The 23503-nt window shown below is 45.5% G+C and overlaps 1 protein-coding gene across 1 annotated transcript in view; it reads right to left on the bottom strand.

The window, feature by feature from the left end:
- IL1RAPL2 (interleukin 1 receptor accessory protein like 2) overlaps nucleotides 1-23503 on the bottom strand; it is a 672068-nt gene that overhangs the window by 18443 nt on the left and 630122 nt on the right. The window contains exons 7-9 of the mRNA XM_006127932.5: nucleotides 21788-21917; nucleotides 11925-12070; nucleotides 4546-4689 (exon numbers count right to left, since the gene is read on the bottom strand). Of these exons, the coding sequence (XP_006127994.2) occupies nucleotides 4546-4689; nucleotides 11925-12070; nucleotides 21788-21917 (420 nt within the window). The remainder of the gene's footprint in view (nucleotides 1-4545; nucleotides 4690-11924; nucleotides 12071-21787; nucleotides 21918-23503) is intronic.

Below are 23503 nucleotides of genomic sequence, written 5' to 3'. Positions count from 1 at the left end.
CAAAGGGATTAAAACCAGACCTGGTTTGAAGACAGCTCCAAAATCTGACACACTAGGCAACAGTGAAACCTGCCAAAAGATGTTCAGCGGGCAGCCTGCAGCTGATCAGGGAGGCAGCTATCCTGGCTAGCACTCCTGGACCTTGGAAAAGAAGTAAGAGCAAACCCAGTAGATGGCTGCCTTTGTTGGCTGTAAAGTAGAGTGAAATCAGAGTTTCTGGGTGTGATTTTCCAGTAAGCTGGGCATATGTTTTGCTTCTGACTTGCACCCAGAAATGAAACTGTTGGGCGCCAATTAAACTGCGCTTCAGCATGGTCAATTCTCCTGATTTTATTGTCAACCCTGTGATAGTTGGTGTCTTCCTTAACGTTCTGCCTCCTCGAGTCAGGCGAATTAGATAAAAATCTCTGCTTTAATTTTTTTTCCCAAAAAGGCCACTCAATAGGGCCTTTTAATCCTTAGTGCTGCCAAAACGTTTTCTTTAAGAAATTTAGCTGCACGCTGGATGGGATGTGAATTCATCCAAGAAAACTTAGACAAGGTATTTTTTAAACCGTAGCATAAAACAAATCTACTTGGCTTCAGCTCCTCTGTTTAACATACCTGAGAAATGAGAGTAGCTTTGGGACCCAGTCCTGTAACTGGATCTATACAGGGGTACCTTTATGCCTGTCCTCATCCTCAGTGCACGCAGCCAAGGCAGATGGAATGTCCATACAGAACCTCTGATTTCACTAAGACACCAGGCTGTAATAGCTCTAACCAAACTGGAACATCCAGTGGGAGTAACGCAGATCATCCATTGGATGATGTGGCTGGGGTTGATCCTGCTTTGAGCAGGGGGTTGGACTAGATAACCTGCTGAGGCCTCTCCCAACTTTAATTTTCTATTATTCTATGAGATACAACCATGATTTTAAAAATCTAGCCACAGGTGCTGAATTTCAGCTTTCCCTGGGGTTTTCCATCCCTGCTTGGCCCAAGGGCACTTTGCCTCTTCCCCCAAGGCCCCACTCTCATTTGGCCTCTTTGCCTCCTTCCCAGAAGCTTCTCCCCTCCCAATCTCTTCTTGCCTGCCCTCACTCCACTCAGTCCTCCAAGTATGCAACACCTTTGCTCTGCCTCTTCCTGCTTCTGCTCCTCCCTTTCCCCCAGCACCTACCCCCTGCCATCCAACAGCTGACTGGTGATGGGAAGAAGGTTCTATGAGGTGGGGAGGAGCTGATTGGCAGGGCTGCCTGAGCAGCTGATTTACAGGTGGCTGGTGAGCGCTGAGCGCCCACTGTGTTTTTTCCCATTTGTGCTCCAGTCCCTGAGCACCCACAGTCAGCACCTATGAATTTAGTAGTGGCACAAAATGACCTGTATGTCGAAGGGGCATTCTCCAGACTTCCAGGACACGGGGCTGGTTTTTAAATGAAAACCTTGTAACAAAAAATTACATTAAAAATAGCAATCGCTTGACATCGATCATGCACGTCAACAGAACGCCAACGGTTCAGCGACGAGGCTGGCACTCTGGGCTAGGGTCCCAGCTGGTGTGAAGCATCAAAGTAATAGCTGGTGTGAAACAAAGTCAAGAGAGAGACATCAGTTTACACCCGGATGGATTTTCACTCTGAATCCTGACAAATTGGAAGAGATTTGTTTTGTGTTATGATATTTAAACATACTTCCTAGGTTCTAGGACAACAGATCTGATGGAGTCAGAGGGAATTTTTCCCCTCTGCCTCATATGTAGCATTCACATTCTTGAAACCAAGAGATGAAATTCTGGCCCCGCTGAAATCAATGGCAAAATTGAGAAAGGCTGGGGTTTCACTTACCATAGCCATGGAGCATTTCATAGAAAGGGTTATTATTTTGGCACTGACACTGGTTAATAACCAAGCAATAGTTTGGGGAAACTAGTTGTTTTTACAAAAGAGGAAAAAATCTTCCACTCTTTTTTCCATAATGTATTTTTTTAGGTGTGGGATTTTCTTAAGTGCCTGTGTGATTCAGGTGCATTGACTTTCACTGGCCTTAAGCTGCCAAGTGCTTTAGGAGCATTTGAAAGTGCCACTCTAGCTCTTTGTGGGCAAAGACCCACTTCGTCATGCATCTGACGAAGTGGGTCTTTGCCCACGAAAGCTTATGCTCCTACACTTCAGTTAGTCTATAAGGTGCCACAGGACTCCTCGTCGCTTTTGCAGATTCAGACTAACACGGCTACCCCTCTGATACTCTAGCTCTTTAGCAGACACCGAGCACCAGGGAATAAATTATATGAACCCAATTCACATCTGGGTGACTTTGGATTTCTCAGAACTTCACTTTGGAAGTTAATACTGCAGTGGTGAATCTAACCTCATGTGCCGAGCAATTAAAGGGCTGATCTAGCAAAGCACTTAAGCACATTCTTATAAAGCACTAATAGTCCCTTTGCAGACAAGTTAAGTGCCTTACTTAGATATTAAGGGGGAAAGCATTTAAATATGATCTGCTTCACACTACACTTCCATTCCAGACAGTCCACATATCTGCATTAAATTATCTCCCTGCTGCTAACTAGTGTTTGATGGGAGAAATTGCATCTACCTATTAGTTGTTAGAAATAATTTCCATATATATATATTTTTAAATCTGGAAATATAGTGAAACTTGTCCAGCAAGAAATATGTCTAGTCTGCAAGTATGCACCTTGCTGGTGACTGTTCTTACTTGGGTGTGATATACAGGGAAAGAGGGGTGGAATTTAGAAGTCTGAAAAAGGGTCAGAGCTGATTTTCACCTACATGAATTCTTCTGAGGAATCCATTCACACTTTGTCCTCAGTAAAAGGCTTATAAAATAGGCTTCAGAATAATTCCTTTATTGCCTGCTCATTGAACTCAATAGGCAAGCAATTAATTTCAATGGACGTTGGAAAAGGATTTTTGAGCCTTATCTTTCAAGGTGCTAAATTCCTTCAACTTCAATTGACTTCATCATCTTTTGGCTTCAATGAAAAGACAGGTTCCAGAGCACTGGGCCCATGCTATTTTTTCCGGAGTTACAGACAGTTTCCCTGAGGGTATGTCTACACTGCAAAGTTAATTCAAAATAACAGCCGTTATTTCGAATTAACTTTAATAGCGTCTATACATGCAAACCGCTTTTTCGAATGTAATTCAAAGTAGTGCAACCCTTAATTCGAATTTGGTAAACCTCATTCTACAAGGAGTAACGCCAAATTCGAAATAGCTATTTTGAATTAAGTGCTGTGTAGACACTTAATTAGGAATAGGGGGCCTCCAGCCCTTCCCAGGGAGCCCTGGTGGTCACTGAGCACAACCAGGAAAACTTACGTTCCTTTGCCTCAGCCCCAGAGCCATTAAAGGGGTAGACTCTGGCCACAGTGCCTGTGTGAGCTCCAAGCCTGCCAGCCCAGAGCCAGCAGTGGCCACCAGGGCCACTGACCCAGTGGCCCCAAAACATGACCCAGCAAGACACTGGCAGCCAGCCCTCCATCGCTCCCCAGGAGCAGTCTGCCAGCTCCCAGGAGCCTGACAGGGGCTGGAGAAGGTGGGTGCCTTCCTGGTCCAGGGTGGAGATCATGGACCTTATTCAGGTTTGGGGGGGATGCCCCCAACGTCCATGATCTCCGCACTAGATGGAGGACCACGGCCGTTTATGGCAGGATAGCTGCCAGCCTGGCCACCAAAGGCCACATGCAAACCCAGGAGCAGGTTAGCATGAAAGTCGACCGGTGAGACCCCCAACCCTGAGCCTTGAGCTTCCCCATCCCCTTCTTCCCCTTGCTTCCCCCTTCCAGCTCCCTTCTCCCAGGTTCCCCCCTCCTCTCTTCCACCCTCTCTCTTCCCCTCTCCCACCTCCTTTTCCCAGTTTCCCCAGAGGTCCATCCCTCCCCAGTTTTGTTCAATAAACGCAGTTTCTATTTTTGAACATACGTGTCTTTTACTTGACATCAGGAAGGGGGGCTAGGGAGGGGTAATTGGAAGGACATGAGGGAGGAATGGGGCACGAGCCCCTGGTGGGGAGGACCAGGGAGGCTCTGAGGGCTCCCGAATGGCAGCCTGCAGCAAGTGCAGCTGGGCTGATGGCAACGACCCCACGAGACGCACCGGCGTGCCCAGGAGCAGCTCTGGCTCCATATGGCCATGTGCTGTGGTGTCCCGAGTGCGGGCACTCAGGGCACGCCAAGACAGAACTGCTTTGCTGTCCCTCATTGAGGTAGACAAGCAATCGGGGAACCCTGAGAACTGTCTGTCCGGGGTGGGGGTAGGGTCCCTTTAAGCACGGAGCTCAGTTAGCCTCAGGCAGCAGCCCCACACACTAAGTCCTAACCTGATGCCCTGCCGGCACTGGTTCTGGACAGCCTTAACTTCAGTCCTGGGTCCACTCAGTGTGGACGTGCTATTTCGAAATAGCAAAACGCTATTTCCAAATAGTTTTTGTGTATAGATGCGTTATTTCAAATTAGCTTAATTCGAATTAACTATTTCGAATTCAGTTAATTCGAAATAGCGCTGTAGTGTAGACATACCCTGAGACACTACTTACCATCCATAGATTCATCACCTCCAAAATTCTGTCTATAGAATAGCATTAACTCTATGTTGTAGCATTTATAGACAGTCACAAGCAAAATAAGCAGGAGAAGGATCGCTCCCAATCCACCAGCGAGTTCTATTTTGTAGATCAAATCTAGAATAAGCAGGAAAAAACAGACTGGTTATGGACCTTCCAAGCTTTAATTGCACTAATTCAGTGTGCAATTCCATGTACAACTCAGCAGCTTCTCTTTATTGCCATTATAAAATTAAGTCTACCTAATTTTTAGTTCATTAATTGTTATTATACTTCATCGGTTCATTCCTTCTCCTACCAGCCTACAATTGCCATCTAAAATGCATTTGAGGCTAGAGTCATCACTCTTTTGACAAGGGAATTATGCAGTGAATTTACACAGAGCATTAATCAGTCTCGGAATAGCTCGCAGAGTATAATTGTACCTTCTGTTTTGGCACAACGCACTAAATACTGCACATGGTCTGCAAGAGTAATTATACTAGATGTACTTCATTGTTATTTAGAAATTGTGCCCAAATTTTTGGCAAAAAAATTATCCAAGTGCTTTGTTTCAATTTTATTGTTTTTTCACCAATATACTATAACAAATGTGCTATGCTATTTGCTACGACAAAGTCAAAACAAAGCAGTGGAACCTTACTTTTGTTACCCAAGAAAACTAAACAACACTTTTATGTTTATAAAGTCAACAAGTGATTTGCTATGACCTGGTAGGCCATGGCTTCGGCCTACTTATTTGAGAATTGTTTTAGCCTCTAGAATGCACAACATAATGTTCCTGTCACATGTTAATGGCCAATGGGAAGTCGGGGATGTACATGACACAGCCAAGCGCTATTTCATTTGAGACATGATGGATACCAAAGGCATCAGCGTGCGTAAGATAGCAGCCCTCAAACCTTTGCTTAGTGTGTGCCAGGCCTTAAAATGGAGTAGAGCGGGCTGAAAACTTTCCGATAGAACAGCTTTCTACTGGAAAATGCTGATTTAATTAAATCACAAAGTTTCACAGGAACATACAGCTGTTGTCCATTTTGACAAAAAATTTTCCAAATGCTTTGTCCATGGTAAACCGTAATGACCTTTTGAATAAACTCTGCAGCCAGTCGTAATGGTTCCTGGATGCATCTGTCGGCCATGGGCAGGATTATTTTCTGGTCTCTTTAATTATGTCCCTAGTTTGGTCCAACAGGACCCAAATATGCTGTCCTCCAGGAATCAGTGTTATGTGAAACTGCCCGGATTTGGAGCCATACGTGTACACATTGATAGTTTACAGCTAACATTGCATGAGGAAAATTCTAATGTGATGATAATTATACAGTGCACATTTCCTCAGTGAATCTCAAAGATCTTTACATAGGAAGTAAGCATCTTCGTTCCCATTTAGACGTGGTGAAACTTAGGTGAAGGTGGGTGAAGTAACCACAGGCCGGTTGCCAAGGTGATGATAGAACCCACAGCACCTGAGCTCCGTGCTCTAGGACAGCGGTTCCCAACCACCGGCGGTGGGCACTCTGCCAGGCCACGCCCCCAGCTGCTAATAAGCCCCGCCCACTGGGGAGCGCCGTTCCTTAAAAGGCGCGTACCTGCGCGCACACTAAAGAGTCTCCTCCCACGGTGAGTGGTGCTGTGGGCTGCCCTGGTGTGCTGCAGCTGGAGCCGGGCTGTGGAGAGGCAGCCTCACCACAGCCCCAATTCCAGCTCCAGTGGCAGCCACGTGGCACGGCTGGCAGGGCTGTGTGGTGGACGATTGCTCCATGTCCTGTCCATTGCAGGTGGTGTGTTTGGGACCAGAGAGAGGAACCTTCATGGTCATGAGCATCCCGAGGAGGATCAGATTAGCGGCCCTGGGGAGCTGCGCTAGGTGTCCGCGATTTCCCCCTAACCCCAACCCTAACCCCATCGGGGTCTCCCCTGCTGGCTCCGGCCTGCACCATATGTCTGGATGCTTCCCAGCATCCTGGGACCCTGCAGCACCTGTCGGAGTTGTGTGGAGGGGAGCTGGGCTCCCTGACTCAAACCAGCGGGTGCCGGGGGGCTAGTACCGCGAGCCCAAGATGCGCACAGGCTGAGTGACCCTGCGTCTTTAGGCCCCGACTGTAAATGGCCTGGGGAGGAACCCCTGAGCCGCCAGAAACGGGCGCCTGCCCTGTTGTCTGTGTCACAGACTCCACCGAGCCTGTGCGTGTCAGGGGCTGGGCCTTCGCCAGGCTGTGACCCAAGCAGCCGCACTCAGCTGGTAGCTGGGAGGCAGTGCAGGGCTAGGTCGGGGGGGTTGGGCTAGTGCTGGGGGGCTCTGGGGTGGGAGGCTGTAAGAGGCAGGGGGATGGCACTGGGGGGGGCTGTTGGGGTGGGACTGGTACTGGGGGTTACGGGGGTAGGGCTGGCATTGGAGGGTTCTGGGGGGTTGGGTTCAGTGGGGCTCTGGAAACAGGAGGTTGGAACTGGGGGGTCTGGTGGTGGCAGGGACTCTAAGGGGTGGGGAACTGGCACAGGGATAGGGCATTGGCCTGGGGAGCAGAGGGTGGCAGGCTCCAGCCCCGCCCCAGGAGCCACCGGACCGCCAACACAGGAGATAAGGAGAGGGCAGGAGGCTGTCACTGGGGGGCTTTCAGTCCAGGGGATTCGGGTCAGGGCTGGAGCTGGGTGGTAGTGAAGGGGTGGGGGGCTCTAGGGGTTAGAGCTGGCACTGGGGGACCCTGGAGGCCAGGGCTTTTGGTGCACCGGTAACATTTTATTTGAATATTTGCATATTTATTATACAAATAATGAATATGAAATAAGCAAACGTTACCAGCCCGCCAAAAGTTTGTGAACCAGGCCGTCCCTGGAATCAAAAAGGTTGGGAACCGCTGCCCTAGGACACCCTGCCTGTCATTGACAAACCGATGACAAAAGCTGGAATGATTTACAATGACTAAACCTGTAGCACTGGAGGTGCCCATTATCAGACTGAAATGTCCCCTCAGACATAGAATAGAGACCACAATTACTCTGCCTTGCTTTGCCGCTCATCCACCCATAAAACTTAAAGACGACAAACTGACACAGCTATCACCAACAGCCCAGATTACTTTACACAAGCTGTCAGTGCAGATATTTACCACTTTGACAAATAGGGTTCGAAGAGACATAAAGCAAAGAACTAGGATGATACAAGGAATAAAGTTTCGAAGCATAAAGTTCACAAAAACTTAGGTGATCTGAAAATGCACCATTAGTTCCCGGATGTCCTGTTCAGGTTAAAAAAAGAACATCAGGCAGGCACATTTCCGGCTTAGTTTCATGTTTCAGTAATTCACTATCAGGTAGCCTCCATTTATTTTCAATTCACAGCATCGCTGTTCTCCAGCAAGGAAGCATAGTCCCTCAGATGCACGAGGGGGAAAAAGTGGCCCTGCGTATGCAGGATTATTTTCTACTCTGCATTTCTCAGTGCTAGTTTTAAAAGTCCTGCATGATGCAGTTAGCACAACTCTCTACAGGAGACTGCTCCACGGTTGGATAGCTCTACATTCATCTGAAATGTTTGTCTTAATTACATTCCATTACCCCAACTTGTACCTCCTACAGACCACACTAAATATCCCAGCTATTGATGAATGGAGTTTCGATTAACCAATTAACTGATAAGCAAAAGCTTATAGGTTAATGCTATGGACTACACACATTTCCACCCCTCCCCCCACCCAGTAAATTGTTAGCAGGCTGGCCAACAGCCCTGCTCAGTTCTGGCTGACACTGGGTCCGGGACCTACCCACGGTGTGGCTCTGCCTTTAAAGTGATTAGGAGCCGGGTGGGCAGGCAGCTCAGATCAGTTCCCGTTCGTGCCAGGTCTGGGAGCTCAGATCCCCTCCCACTCCAGATAAGAGCTGCTGCCACCCTGCACTGCTGCCTCTTTATCAGAGGCAGCAACATTGGTGACAAGCAGCCAGTTTGCTAGAGGAGCAGGTTTTTAAACTGGCTCCCCTCACGGACTAGCTCCTGCCTAGCACCCCGCACTGCTGCTGGCCCCGCCCCCAGGGACTATAGAATAATCGACTAACTGATAAGAATTCATGAGGTTACTCAATTATTCAATTAACCGATATTTAACCTCCCTACTCCCGACACGCTGTTTGTGTGCTAAGATGCTCATTTTATAGTGTGCTTAGATATTCCTTTTTGCTCAGGAATTCATCTAAAGGGAATTCTAGGCTGTTTCCTTGTTATTTACTGAGGGAAGTTGCTGGTAGGTGCATGAGGACTGCACAACCTACCGACTCCCAAGTAACAGGCATACTCAGGCAATGTGGTGACAAAGACCACGTAGAAAATACATTTTAAAATATATCAAAGCAAATAATAAAGTGTCTCTGAAAGCAGAGCCGGCCCAAGCTACAGGCTGACCGTGCTACCGCCTGGGGCGCCCCATTGTAGGTGGCGCTGTGCGGGGTTGCTGGGCCGGGGGCAGGGCCACGCATGTGCCACGTGCCCAGGGTAGGGCTGTGCATGCGCTGGGTGTCTGGGGATGCCGCGCACCTGGGGGCGGGGCCATGCATATGTCGCGCTCTGGGGGCGGCGCTGCGCTCCCGGGGCGCACGAATGGCTCGGGCTGGCCCTGTCTGAAAGACACCAGTGAAGAAACAAATGCAGAATACACTATGATCTTCACGGGTCAGGAACACACCTGCGTCTTTATTTTCATAAGTGTAACATTCAGATTGATTTCCATGTAAAGCCACCTCTGAAGTTGTTTCATTTGTACCAAAATTGCTCCACTCTGTATGATCCTGACTCCCAAATAATTAGATAAAACACCAGTCCTGTGTGGCTACATCAATATTTCTTGATGCCTAGGTACAGTTGTGGGTGTTTATCCTTTCCATTTGCAAGACAATTAAAACACCAATCCACTAAAGGACTTAAGCACATGTTTAATATGAGCAGATGAGCAGTTTTCTTGGCTTTAGTTTCCTTGTTAGCCATGTGCTTTAAGGGATCAGTGCCGAAATGCAGAAACTCCATTCATCATTTATTTGACTTTCTTTTTTGTTTCTTAATATTATCAGCTAGAGCATCATGATTAATATTTCCAGATCTGTGGGCATTTTATAAGTCTATACACACAAAGGGCAATTAGGATGGGATAAGAAGCAATTAGATTAGGGTGCAATAAGGAAATTTAGGTTAATGTTAGAGGAACTTTCTAAATAGTCAAGCAATTAACCAATGAAGACAAGCGGTGAAGTGTCTGGAATAATCCCTAATGGGGCTATTCAAAGCAAGATTTGAAATTTCACTGTTGGTGATACTCTCGGGAGAATATGAAGTGTATCCAGTCACAATGCAAGGAGAGATGAAAAACTAATTGAAAAGTGTTCTTTTCAAACTCCATATTCTGTATCAGCGATATTTCTTATGTAGCGCCATTAGCATTCTCAAATGCCTAGTGTTTTCTTACTATTCCTTGTGCATCCCAAATGTTCAGTAAAGGAAATAAAGGAGTGATTTAGCAATCTTTATATTGAAGTTCCTAGGTGTACATATAAACATCACTTTCCTTTTCTAGTAAATGCATTTACAAGCAAGAGTAATACAGTAGCACAGTGTTTCTCAACCAGTGGTACGAGTACCCTTAAGGGTATCCTTTACTCGAAAGAAGTCTGGGGGTACGTCAACACAACTGAAATTTGGAGAAAACCGAATTTTTGTTTTACGTTTTACAGTGCTTTATTACTTTTGTATTTTTTACACCCAAAAACATCATCACCTGCCCAGCTACGATTAAGTTGTTTAAACAAATGTGTTGCAATGGTAGGAAACAACGTTGTGTGTCTGAAAACTGTAGGTACTGGGTGTACTTATAATTTTTTTTAAAGTGGCACTTTATAAAAAAGGTTGAGAGGCACTGTGGTAGCAAAGCATCCAATTTGCTCACTCTTTTGAGAGTATCGGGTGTGGAAGGCGACTTTACTTTCAACAGATTTTTATGCCTCAATCCTGGTACATAACTCTGTTTTGTTTTTTCCAAAAGACACAATGCTCCAGTTGGAATGCTTCATTTTAGACTGAGTGGGAATCTCCGTGTCTACATGGCACATGTTGGGTATGTAGAGTGATACGCGGCAGTAAAAAGCAAGCGGTGTCCACACTACTGAGCATAATTACATGTGTGAGACAGTTTCTGGCAAATGGGACCAGTTTCTGGCAGTGGAGAAAGGTTAATGGGGTCTTTCACACTAAATGTCATCCTACTTACAAATATGAGAGGATGCTGCTATTAACAACAGGGGAAGGATTCTAATGAGATGTTGTTTACGTTCTCTCTGAGACAGTGGCTTGTTCAAAACCACAGAGTTTGTTAAAAGAATACTACTAATTTGGATGTTTCTAGTCATCTGCAACCCAGAGCACTCAGATACATGACAATTGCAATATTTGCCATTCTCAACAAAGGGCATCCTGCAAATAGCCTGGTAAAGATAACCCAATGGTGACATAATGGTCCATTAATTAACAGCCTCCTCTGCAGCAGCATTTTTGTTCTTGTTCCTGTAATAAATCAGCAGATACCGGTATTGTTTAAAACACTCAGTTTACTCAGTAGAAATACGATACAGGAGAAATCTGAAAACCGTGAATTAAATAGTGTGTGTTTTCAGGTGGTTTAAACTGAAACCCTTTCACTGACTCCATTGAAGCTGAGGCCATATAAGTCACTTAGGGTATGTCTAGACTGCATCCCTTTGTCGGCAGAGGGATGCAGATTAGGCAGGTCGACACTGCAAATGAGGCAGGGATTTAAATATCCCGTGCCTAATTTGCATAAAAATGGCCACCACGTTTTCCCGACTCAGCGCTTTGTCGGCAAAAAGCGGCAGTCTAGAAGGGGATCTGTCGAGAAAGAAAGTCTTTTTCGACAGATCCTGTAAACCTCCGTGCAGGAGGTGTAAGGGATCTGTCGAAAAAGGCTTTCTTTCTTGACAGATCCCCCTCTAGATTGCCACTTTTTGCCGACAAAGTGCAGAGTCAGCAAAACGTGGTGCCCATTTTTATGCAAATTAGGCACAGGATGTGTAAATCCCTGCCTCATTTGCAGTGTCGACCTGCCTAATCTGCATCCCTCTGCCGACAGAGGGATGCAGTCTAGACATACCCCTCAGTGAGCCCAAAGAAGAGCTCGCTAGTTATTTAGAATAATATTGCATGTAATGGTAAATGTATGCCACAAGGAGCATGTGTGTTAGTTGCAATAAGCACACAGGGGGAAATCCTGGCTTTTTGACATCAAGGAGAGTTTTGCCAGTCCCTGCAGCAAAGCCAGGATTTCTGTCCCGTTCTCTAAGACATAGGAGTTCAATACCTTTTTTACGCAGAAGGACACTGGCATGCTTACGTCCGTTTCGGTTTTCCACATGGCAGGTGTAGTTAGCCAGGTCTGGCTCCCCAACTGCATCAAAAGTTAATGTTAATTCCACTTCTTTCTCTCCCAGATGTTCTTTGAGGAGTCTGAAAGGGAGAATGTTTCCTCTTAGTCTGATGGAGGCAGAATGCCAAAGAGATCATCATATGCCACATGGTCTGCCTTCCACTTATCCAGCCTGGAGGAGACCTGAAAAGGGCCCCTGTTTGGTGGAGGAGAAATGGGAGGCTCATGCAGAGGGAAAGACAGCTATCTGATATGTGTTCTTGCCCCATTGTGCCTTCTAACCCCCAATTCCATGGCTGCTATGTCTGAAGTATGAGTCAGAGGGGTGGTAGTTAGAGAAATAGTTACTCAGTGTCAGAGGGGATTAGTACATATGAATGGCCATACTGGATCAGACCAAAGGTCCATATAGTCCAGTATCCTGTCTTCTGACAGTGGCCTATATCAGATGCTCCAGAAGGAGTGAACAGAACAGGTAATTGTCATGTGATTCCTCTCCTGTTACCCATTCCCAGCTTCTGACAAACATAGGTGAGGGACACCATTCCTACCCAGCCTTACTAATAAGCATTGATGGACCTAACCTCCATGAATGTATCTAGCTCTCTTCTGAGCCCTGTTAAAGTCCTGGTCTTCACAACCTCCTCTGGCAAGGAGTTCCACAGGTTGACTATACACTGCAAAAAGAACAATTTCCTTTTGTTCATTAAAAACCTTCTATCCATTGGTGCCTGTGGGGAGAAGGGGTGAAAGAAGGGCTCCCCAGAGGGGGAGGCCAGGCATGTGGGGCACCCCATTTAGCAATTCAAATTTTGGTGGGGGCATAAGGGGGTGGTGCTACCATGAGCCACCTATACCCAGTATCAGAGGGGTAGCCGTGTTAGTCTGAATCTGCAAAAGCGGCGAGGAGTCTTGTGGCACCTTATAGACTAACTGAAGTGTAGGAGCATAAGCTTTCGTGGGCAAAGACCCACTTGGTCATGCATCTGACGAAGTGGGTCTTTGCCCATGAAAGCTTATGCTCCTACACTTCAGTTAGTCTATAAAGTGCACAGGACTAATCGCCCCTGTACCCAGTGTGGCATATTCAGCTCACCTCCGCTAGGAATTAACACACTAAAGAGCATCACCACTTACTCCATTTAGGAGTAGCGCTAGCAACACTCTGCAACTTGCCAGCACCACGGAGTGGCTCTGTGCTGTGAGGGCATCGTTAAGAGGAATATGAAGCTGCATGGTAGAGGCAGGGTTGCGCGCTGTGTGATGGCAGACAACTTGTGAAAACAGGTATAAAACTCTGAGGAAAGCCAGCCAGCGCTCTGTGCGGTTCTGCACTTTATGCCACATGGAGGATCAAAAATTTGCAGCTCAGGCCTTCTCAATTTCTAAAGCACCAAGGGGAAGGGTTTGAGTTGCTACAATCCTGCTGCAGCAGAATTTTCAGAGAACTGAATGTAGGCCCGGCCAAAGAGTTTGTGGGGCCCAAGGCAGCACACTGACAGTGGGACCCAGCCAGGGGAGCGAGCGAGTGGTCGGGCAGCGTGGGATCCTGAAGGTACAAGGCCTAAGGCAACCGCCTTGCTCACCATGCTCTAAGGCAGGGCCTAGCAGAATGGGTAGCTCTGTTATTTCAAAATAACAGTGTGTGTGTCTACACAGCAAGCACGTTATTTCAAAAATAATTTCCAAATAATGGGCTTCTTACTCCGACTAGTGTAACCCTCATTTCACGAGGAGTAACGGTAGTTCGAACTAGGAAGCCTAGTCCGAACTACCTAGTTCGTGCCGCGTGTAGCCGCGCGGCACGGGGTTCAAACCAGCCGGGATTTAAAAATGGCGGCGCCCGGCTTATGCAAATGAAGCCCGGGAAATTCAAATCCCGGGCTTCATTTGCAAGTGCGGTATGCCTACATTACCCCGCTAGTTCGAACTAGTGGGGTAGTGTAGACATACCCTCAGTTACTAGAGCCACAAAGCCAAGGAAGCATGGGCTGTAAAAACCTGCTTGGGATCTTGGCAACTTATTTTGATGGCCAGTTTACGCTGCAGTGCATTGGTACCTGAGCTGGATCGACCTATGCTAGCTCAGGCATGTCTAAATATGCTGTAGTCACACCCCCTGACTACAGTAGAGAGACCCCTAAAATAAATTTAAGTTCTCCAAAGAACAAAATCCCTTCCCCAAGGTAGTTACACGGTGACAGGATGCGTCTACATTGCTCCCTTACCTCGAAATAAGCCATGCAGTTTGCAAAATTGCTTTGCTTATTTTGAGGTAATTTCAAAATAGCTTATTTTGAAATTTGGCACGTCTACACTGCATCACATTTTTTTAAAAAAGAGCTAATCCAAAATGTCCCTTAACCCTCATGCAACAAGAGTTACAGAGATGCTGCAATAGTGTGCCCATTTTTTCGAAATCTATTTTGAAATAATGGGCGGTTTTAAAGGCACAGAACAGCTATTTCAGGATACTTCCAGTATCCCAAAATAGCTCCACAGTGTAGACATAGCCTAAGACAGCATGTTACATATTACAAAAAAAACCAGCAACAGACTTGCTTACTATTTGTATTGTTGAAGTAGCTGAAAGAGCCCCCACTCTGCCTCCATCATGGAAAACTTTGACTTTTCATCATCAAAACAAGATCTGAAAAATTTTGGCTGAACCAACAACATTTTGATTTGTGGGTTTTCAAAGAAAAGACAAAATTTTCCTTGGAAAGTGTCTCATTTCATTAAAAAAATCATTGTTTTTCCCCACTGAAAAACAATTTCAATAGATACTTTTCAACCAGGTGAAGGTTGGGATGAGGCCCTCATGACCTCAGGGCTAGTTTTTCAGAAGAGCTCAGGACCAGATTTTCGAGTGCGTGGCACTCCAGATGTTCTCAAGGTAAAGGTATCTGGTAGCTCCATTATGACAGGGCAAGACATTCAGAATAGCTCAGCATCAAACATGCACTTAGCAAGCTGAGCATTTTTGGAAATCGGGCAACAAATTGTGATGCCTAAAGAAGAACTGACAATTTTTAAAAAATCTGATCCAAAGTCAGAGCTGGCTTCAGCTGTAACGTAGTGTTCTGGAGTTTGAACACTCTCAAATCTGTGGGTGGTTAGATCCAGATCCTGATTCTGATTCTTACAAGGGTCAGGTCCAGAATTTGGATGTTCAGCTTGGTTCTGACCACCCAGACAATTCGGGTGTGCATTGGACTTTAGACTTAAATATCTTTCTATATCACTTATTGACCGTTTGTTAATCCTATTAAATTCTGCCTCTGAAACCAAAAACTTATGGCTGCGTCTAGACTGCATCCCTTTTCCGTAAAAGGGATGCAAACTAGACACATTGCAATTGCAAATGAAGCAGGGATTTAAATCCCCCCCGCTTCATTTGCATAAACATGGCTGCCGCTTTTTTCCAACTCAAAGCTTTGCTGGAAAAAAGCGCCAGTCTAGACGGGGATCTTTTGGAAAATAAAGCCTTTTCCGAAAGATCCCTTATTCCTCTTAAAAAAAGGAATAAGAGATCTTTCAGAAAAGGCTTTATTTTCCAAAAGATCTCCGTCAGACTGGCGCTTTTTTCCAGCAAAGCGCCGAGCCGGAAAAAAGCGGCAGCCATGTTTATGCAAATGAAGCGGGGGAGATTTAAATCCCCGCTTCATTTGCAATTGCGATGTGTCTAATTTGCATCCCTTTTACGGAAAAGGGATGCAGTCTAGACACATCCTATGAGAGCTGAAACAAACTCTCAGAAAACGTACTGGAGGGATCCACAACATTTTATCTAGTTACACTGTAGCTGCACAAATTCAGAAGTGCCCAACACCTAGCATATCTTTGAACTTTGGAAACATGTGAATTGCTTCTTTTTGGCAAAACTGTCTTCAATTCTTGTGCACTTAGGCATTCCCTGGCTCTGGCCCAGACTGCAAGTGCTGGAATACTGCAAAAAAAGCTGAATTTGCATCATTTCTGCACAGAATGGGAACCTCCAGAGAGCAGCTGCTCAGTCTGACGACTCACCTTTTTGCTTGCTTTCCATCTGTCTGCATCATTACGTGGCCAATCAATGAGATCAAACTTCCTTATTAATATTCTTTGTAGCTATTGTGATAGTAACCCCCGGACTGTTACTCTTCCCTGTTGGTAAACAATACGCACCCCATTTTGGTCCACAAATCACATGACCGAGAGGGACTAAAACAGCTAACAAGGAAGATATCTGGGGCACTATTCAGAAGCACTTCATGAGTTTTCAGGGTTTTCCAGGCTTAGATGTATTATAATTATCAAATCTTGCACCCAATGGCAATTATAAAAATAGACTAGAATTAAGATGAAATGAACTATTCATTTACAATTAAAGCACAAGCCACTCACCCTACACTTTAATAAGGAAGAATCATCTAAAAAGAGCTCTTAGAAAAAGGATTTGCACTTGGACTGAGACTCCTTGTCACTTATCCTCTTGCTAATTAAAATGGCAGAGAAATAAACTCAGTAGGGGTATGTCTACACTGCCACCCTAGTTCGAACTAGGGTGGCTAATGTAGGCATTCGAAGTTGCAAATGAAGCCTGGGATTTAAATAACCCGGGCTTCATTTGCATCTTGCTGGGCGCTGCCATTTTTAAATCCCCCTTAGTGCGGACTCCGTGCCCGCGGCTACACGAGGCATGGAGTAGGTAGTTCGAATTAGGCTCTCTAATTCGAACTACTGGTACGCCTCATTCCACGAGGAGTAACGGTAGTTCGAATTAGAGAGCCTAATTCAAACTAACTACTCCATGCCGCGTGTAGCCGCGGGCAGAGTCCGCACTAAGAGGGATTTAAAAATGGCGGCGCCTGGCAAGATGCAAATGAAGCCCGGGATATTTAAATCCCAGGCTTCATTTGCAACTTTGAATGCCTACATTAGCCACCCTAGTTCGAACTAGGGTGGCAGTGTAGACATACCCTAGAAGGGGTTCCAGTTAGGGAAATGACAAGAAACATTTAGCTATTGTGTGGCGGGCTGGGGTAAAGGCAGCAAGGTACAGGAAGCTCCTCTTGGGACCTTTTCTTTTCTTTTTGCAAGCCAGCAGGGCTGACAGCTACTGCAAACCCCTGGACAAGGGGGGCGGTGTTCAGCTTCACGCACCTAGAAGGAACAGGGCTTCAGGTGTAAGTAGCAGGGTCCAGGCAGTCCGTCCTCAGCACTGCCCCGAATGTGGTGCGCCCCCCCGCATCAGAGCTGCGTGCCGTGCCTGGTGCAGCGCTCCCATGGCAATTTAAAGGGCCCCAGGCTCCGGCTCCTGCCACAGGAGCAGCAACGGTGGCCAGACCCGCAGGCCCTCACCAGACAACTGCCCCCTTTGCCTTCCCTCCCGTCGGCGGGCCCGATCTCAGAACAGAGCTCATGCACTGGATAAGTTCCTTTCAGTGCGTTACATGCTAACAGACTAGTACAAGATGTGCCGTCGCGGAGAGGCAGCGTTCTGTAACGGGGCCGGTGAATGGGCAGAGGGATGTTTTCTGGGAAAAACAGAAGAATTTTAACCCGAGTCACAAGTCTATGAGGCCCCAGTCCTGTACACACACATGGATCTCTGGGCAGGATCAGGGCTTTCGCTAATCAACAAGTCACCTACAGCTACGTCTGCAGCAAACTGCCACCCTGTGAGGTACACGTCTCACACACAGCCAAGGGTCTGGGCCACTGCTTCTAAAAGGCACAACCCCCTCACAGCGGCTCCCTCAGAAAAGATAGGTTGTAGAGGACAGGCTAGATAGGAACACGCCTCCAAACAGAAGCTAATTGACCTAAGAGGACTGGTGGGTTTCATTGCAATGTGGGGAGGCTCAGTTCCGGGCTCCCAAAAGGGGCGGGGCCTTGGATGGAAGGGGCGGGGGCTCAGGCAGCCCTCATCACTACCTGACCACACCATGCCTGGCTGCTGTTGCCATGGTAGCGGTGGTGGTGGTCTGTAGTCCCAGCCCCTTTTAAAATCACCAGGCCGGCTCTGGGGCAACTGTCCCCTTTAGCCCTCTCCTCCATTGTTGTTGGCCCTGTAATGCACCTAAGGGCATGTCTGTCCAGGAAAAGTGAAGCTGACACAGCACAGATTTCAGGCATGAGCTGTGGAAACCTTTGTGGCACAGCCACTTGGCTGGCTAGTCCATGCCGAAGTTCCAGCTGTCGTGGCTTCATTGCTCTGGGTCCTGAACTAGCTAAATTAATGCGAGATCAGGCATGCCTACGCGAGCAGCAATCACATCCTATTCCATACCCCAACACACTGGCTACATAGCAGGAGGAACAGTGCTTCCTTTGGTACCTTTCTCATAGCGGAATGCAAGCTTCACGTATCCTCCACGCGTTTTGCACCTGCTAATTGACTTGTGTGGGCGAGGGTGCAGGGAGCGAGGCTAATCAAGGAGGGAAAATGAGGCTTTCAATTTCAAATGTCCCCATTCACATCTTTTCATGCATTGAATAGGAATGAAATTATTTCCATTTTAAAAACCAAGAAGCTTCTTGTGGGGAGGGAAAAAAAGACAAATATATTTTCCAAGGCAAGCTTTATAAGGGATTTGTACACTCTTTTATGGTGTTGCAGGAGGACAAAAATATTAGCAATTGATAGGGTGATTTATATGGTACGATTTATAGTGGACAATATTTCTCTGCTGTCGCCAAGCAACAGAACTGAAATTCACTGGGAACTCCTTGGATAATCAGATACAATTCACAACTCTGCAGGCAGGCTCAAAGACTGTTATTCCTTATTTAATAGCTCTGCTTCACTTTACTTGACATTTTTATTACAGTGAGGAAATCCCACCCCTGGGCAAGAAGAACATGGGGAAGGTCTCATCATCCCGTTCGCCTTCCCTTCCCTACAGTTTTCTATTCTTTGGAGAGTTTAATTCAAGGGGAAAGCAATGGTGACAGGTAGGAAAGGGGCTGTCCCACTTAGGAAAAGAATGCCCTACTTTGGTTTGTCCCAGCAATGCTAATCACTACCTCATGGTGATCAGACCTCCCGCTCTTTGCCATGTTGACACATAGCCCCTTGATAAATAACTCTACACCCAATTCTACAGCACTTACCGGAGCTGAACAGCAGTTACCCATGCAAAGAGTCCCATGGATACAACTTCAGAAGGAAAATATCTAAGTACACACAGTAGTGAGCTAAGAAAGCACAGATTAATTCCCTGTCAATAGAAAATCATAGATTCGCTGGAGTGTCATATGGCTGTGTACAAAAGACCTCACCAGCTACATTAAATTCTCTTCAGAACAGAAGGGAGTAGCTTAAATCTTGTAGAGAAAAACATCTGAAGTAGCCTGGGAAGACTCAGATTAAGTTGGAAAAGCTTCAGACTTCTTGGAGATACAGTGCAGAGCTACAGCTGTAGATTGTTAGCAAAGAGAAAATGACTGGTGACTCATTGGTTTGATTGTATCTGTGTCCAGTTACTACAAGTTTCAAGGGACACGATGATGGCTTCTGCATTAATAGCAGGATTGTAGGAAAAGTGTCAAATACTCAGGGCTTACAACTGCAAATCAATTTCTAAGCAACAGTTGCATCTCTTCTGTCTTGGAAAAAGCTTGGACAGAAGATATGGGCCAGCTTGTAGTGCTGCTAACACGACAGCAGTGTTTTGGGTGAAACAAGGAGGGTGTGTCTAAACTACATGGCTCCGTCGATGGAGACATGTAGATTAGGCTGATCGGCAGAGGGAAATGAAGCCGTGATTTAAATAATCGCGGCTTTATTTAAATTTAAATGGCTGCCGCGCTCCGCCAACCAGATGATCAGCTGTTTGTCGTCACATTGGGGCAGTCTGGACGCGCCATGGTCGACAAGGAAGCCTTTGTCGACCGGCGCAGGTATGCCTCGTGAAACCACTTTTACCTGCGCCCGTCGACAAAGGCTTCCTTGTCGACCGCGGCGCGTCCAGACTACCCCGATCTGTTGACAAACAGGGACGGAGCCATGTAGTTTAGACACACCCGGAGAGTCTGGTCAATCTGAAACAACAGTGGTCAGTCATCATGAGAAAGTCAACTTTTTCAAATCGTTACCATTTGGTTCCTGGGGCTATGTGGGAATTAAAGAAAAGGCATGAACTCTGCACCTACTATCACAGAACAGGAGTGGTGGCAAGAGCTGAGCTTCTAATGTTGCTCATGGTATAGAAAGACAAGAGAGGCTATTCTGATGCTATTCAATGGACTGAAGAGAAGACACACTTGCATTGCTATGAGTTTATATGCCAAGTGAAAGGGTTATAATTGGGGGGAAATGTGAAATTTGTTAAGAGGAACAATTAGGGGGCAACAGAACAAAAAATGCAACGTACTCAACTTTCAATTCAATCAAAGAAGTTGAGAAGCCAACCGATAAAGAAATCACTTTCATTCTTTGCTAAGGGTTCACTGTTAGTTTAATGCCATCACCAAGCTGTCTTCTGGAGTAAAGTGCATCCTTGTCAACAGGAGGGAGCACGATCATTGGCAGTTAAAGATGGGTTCTTAAACAGGTGAGAGATGGGTTCTCTTAGTACTTTTATTCATTATTTGTCAATGAGAATTGGAAGCACTATTGTCATAGAATCACAGAATCATAGAATACTAGAACTGGAAGGGACCTCGAGAGGTCATTAAGTTCAATCCCCTGCTCTCACAGCAGGACCAAGCACCATTTAGACCATCCCTGATAGGTGTCTATCCAACCTCCTTTTAAATATCTCCTGTGATGGAAATTCCACAACCTCCCTAGGCAATTTATTCCAGTGTTTAGCCACCCTGACAATTAGGAAGTTTTTCCTAATGTCCAACCTGAACCTCCCTAGCTGCAATTTAAGCCCATTGCTTCTTGTTCTATCATCAGAGGCCAAGGAGAATAATTTTCTCCCTCCTCCTTGCAAAACCCTTTTAAATACTTGAAAACCGCTATCATGTCCCCACTTAGTCTTCACCTTTCCAAAATAAACAAGCCCAGTTTTTTCAATCTTCCCTCACAGGTCAAGTTTTCTAGACCTTTAATCATTGTGAGCTGAGCGAACATAGATGAAGATGTGAACATTACTCAAGAAGCTGTTAGTCAGGGAATTATTAACGAGGGACGGCTATGGAATGTAGTTATGTACAAACTCCATGAACTACGAGGTTCAATGGGACTCATACAAATTAATGGAGACATTCCTTATGAAGGGTTCTTTTCTTTAAAACTTTTACAATAAGCAATGGTCAGCAATTTGAATGTCCAATGAAATAAAAAAGGCGTAAGCTGGGTAACCAAAACCTCACACTTACTTGTTTCTTTGCAGAGAAGAACAAACACACGCCCAGAGAAGGCACTGGTTAAGTTATGTGCACTGTACATAGCTCTGCTGGGCAAGTAGAAGAGAAACAGTGTGGAAAGCTCTGGCAGGTAGCCATCCATCTTTAGGATTAACATCGATACTGAAAATAACATTAATTTCCCAAGAGCAGCCACTCGGGGAATATGTAGTGGACAATATCATTATAGTTAAAGGCCAGAACCAACCCCCAGCACATCTAGAAGCATGTGAGTGGAAGCCTAGGGGATTTGGTGACATATCCTTAGAACACATGGATAGTCACCCTGTCTTTAGGGTTTATTCAGAAGCAAGGAAGAGAACGAGCTAATGTTGCCCTGGTTCCCAGCCATCCATCACTTTTTAGACAAGAAAATCATTTTCAGTTTAAATTAAAAACCCGTTAAAAACATTCTCTGTTGAGTCATACCCTTTTCGCAGCAGTAAAATAAGTACCTGATTTCCCCTTCTCTAATGTGACCTTCTAATTCTTCAATGAATTTTTCTCCTCTCATCCAGTAGATCATCGGGCCTGATTCACCGCTGAATCCAAAGAACGCTTTGCAGGCAATGTTTAGTGGGTTACCTAAGGACGACATACAGAGAGGAGGTTAGATAAATAAGCATGGATGCCAGTGAAGGAAAATAACTGTGAAAATTCTACTGCTAAAAGCTTTCAATAAGGTTCAGCATAAAAGACTATAAGGAAAAATAGCCATGAGGCACAAGGGGAAATTACCGTGTGAACTAAAATGTGCAGTGGATAGTAGCCATATAAAATTCTCATGTTATCTGTCATTTAAATGGTCTCGGAACAGTATCACATGGACAAGGATATGGCAACCAGTAGAAAGGGTGGTAATGAAAGGAATGATTACTTAGTTGTTTAAAGAAGAGGACTTTCTCCCTGCAGGGTTCAGGGTTCTATTCCAAAATTGGCCAGTATCATGAGGCAGTAAGAAAGTAACTACATCTATTGTAGTCAGCTAACAATGGACAAAACATGGCTAGCAAAGCTAAGCTGTGAGCAAGAGGCAAGCGCCTGTTCTCCTCTATGTGCCTCTGTCTATCCTTCTGTAGAAGGGGCATAATAATACCCACTTCACATGGATGTTAATTAAAAGTATCATGTGCTGTTCATAAAGCATTTAAAGCTCCTCAAGTAAAAGTTATGTATAAGTGCAAGGTAGGAATAATGTTATATCTAGCAAAATTCTGAAAAAACGATTAAAACTCAAAGTACTGATAAAGAATAATAAAGACATCTCTTTTCCCTTGCTCTCAATTTTTTTTTAATCAAATGAAAAACAGATACTCTGTTGTCCCTCTTTTCTCTCCAAGGTATCAGCTTCTGGATAAGTATGTGTTGAGACATGACTTTAGCTATACTAGACCAGTGTTTCTCAACCAGTGGTATGAGTATCCTTAGGGGTACTCAAGAGAAATCTGGGGAGGTATGTCAACACAACTGAAATTTGGAGAAAACTGAATTTTTGTTTAAAGTTTTACAGTGCTTTATTATTTTTGTACTTTTTACACCCAAAAATTTAATTGCCTGCCCAGCTACGATTAAGTTGTTAAACAAATGTGTTGCAATGGTAGAAAAAAAATGTGTGTCTGAAAACTGTCAGTACTGGGGGTACTTATAATTTTTTTTTGGAAAAGGGATACTGTGCTAGATAGTCAAAAGGTTCATTTGGTGTTTGGGTTGCCAGGCCAGATAGTTGCTTGCCTGCCAGTTGTAGCTGAAGCAGCAGCAGCAACTACCAGTGGATCTGGAGGAATCTTGCCTGTTCCCTGAATAGGCAAAGATAGTGGTTGGATTTTTTCCTGTGTGCATATGTCACCCCAGCACGGCTGGCGGGTGTTGCTGAAGAGCCTCTTATGTCTCTAGCTCCAAAGAAAGAAGATAAACAACTGGAGCTTGAGTTGACATCAATGAAAAAAGACTTGGACCTGGCATTGGATCAAGACCAGGAGGCAGTAAATGGACTACATTTTATTGAGAAGAACTGTCTGTGCCAGTCATGCTAGTAGTTGATGATTTTTACATTGAAACAGAATGGACAACTCAGCCTGAGTTGGAGTTCCATAAAATGCTAAATATTCAGCCTTTGACAGTCAGGACCCTTTAAATTGTTTCAAGTTGGGCTCCCAAAAATCACTAGTCAC

This window comes from Pelodiscus sinensis, chromosome 13 (assembly GCF_052426305.1).
Source record: "Pelodiscus sinensis isolate ZL-2025 chromosome 13, ASM5242630v1, whole genome shotgun sequence".
Taxonomy (NCBI): Eukaryota; Metazoa; Chordata; order Testudines; family Trionychidae; genus Pelodiscus; species Pelodiscus sinensis.
This window is presented reverse-complemented; position numbering and strand designations above follow the sequence as displayed.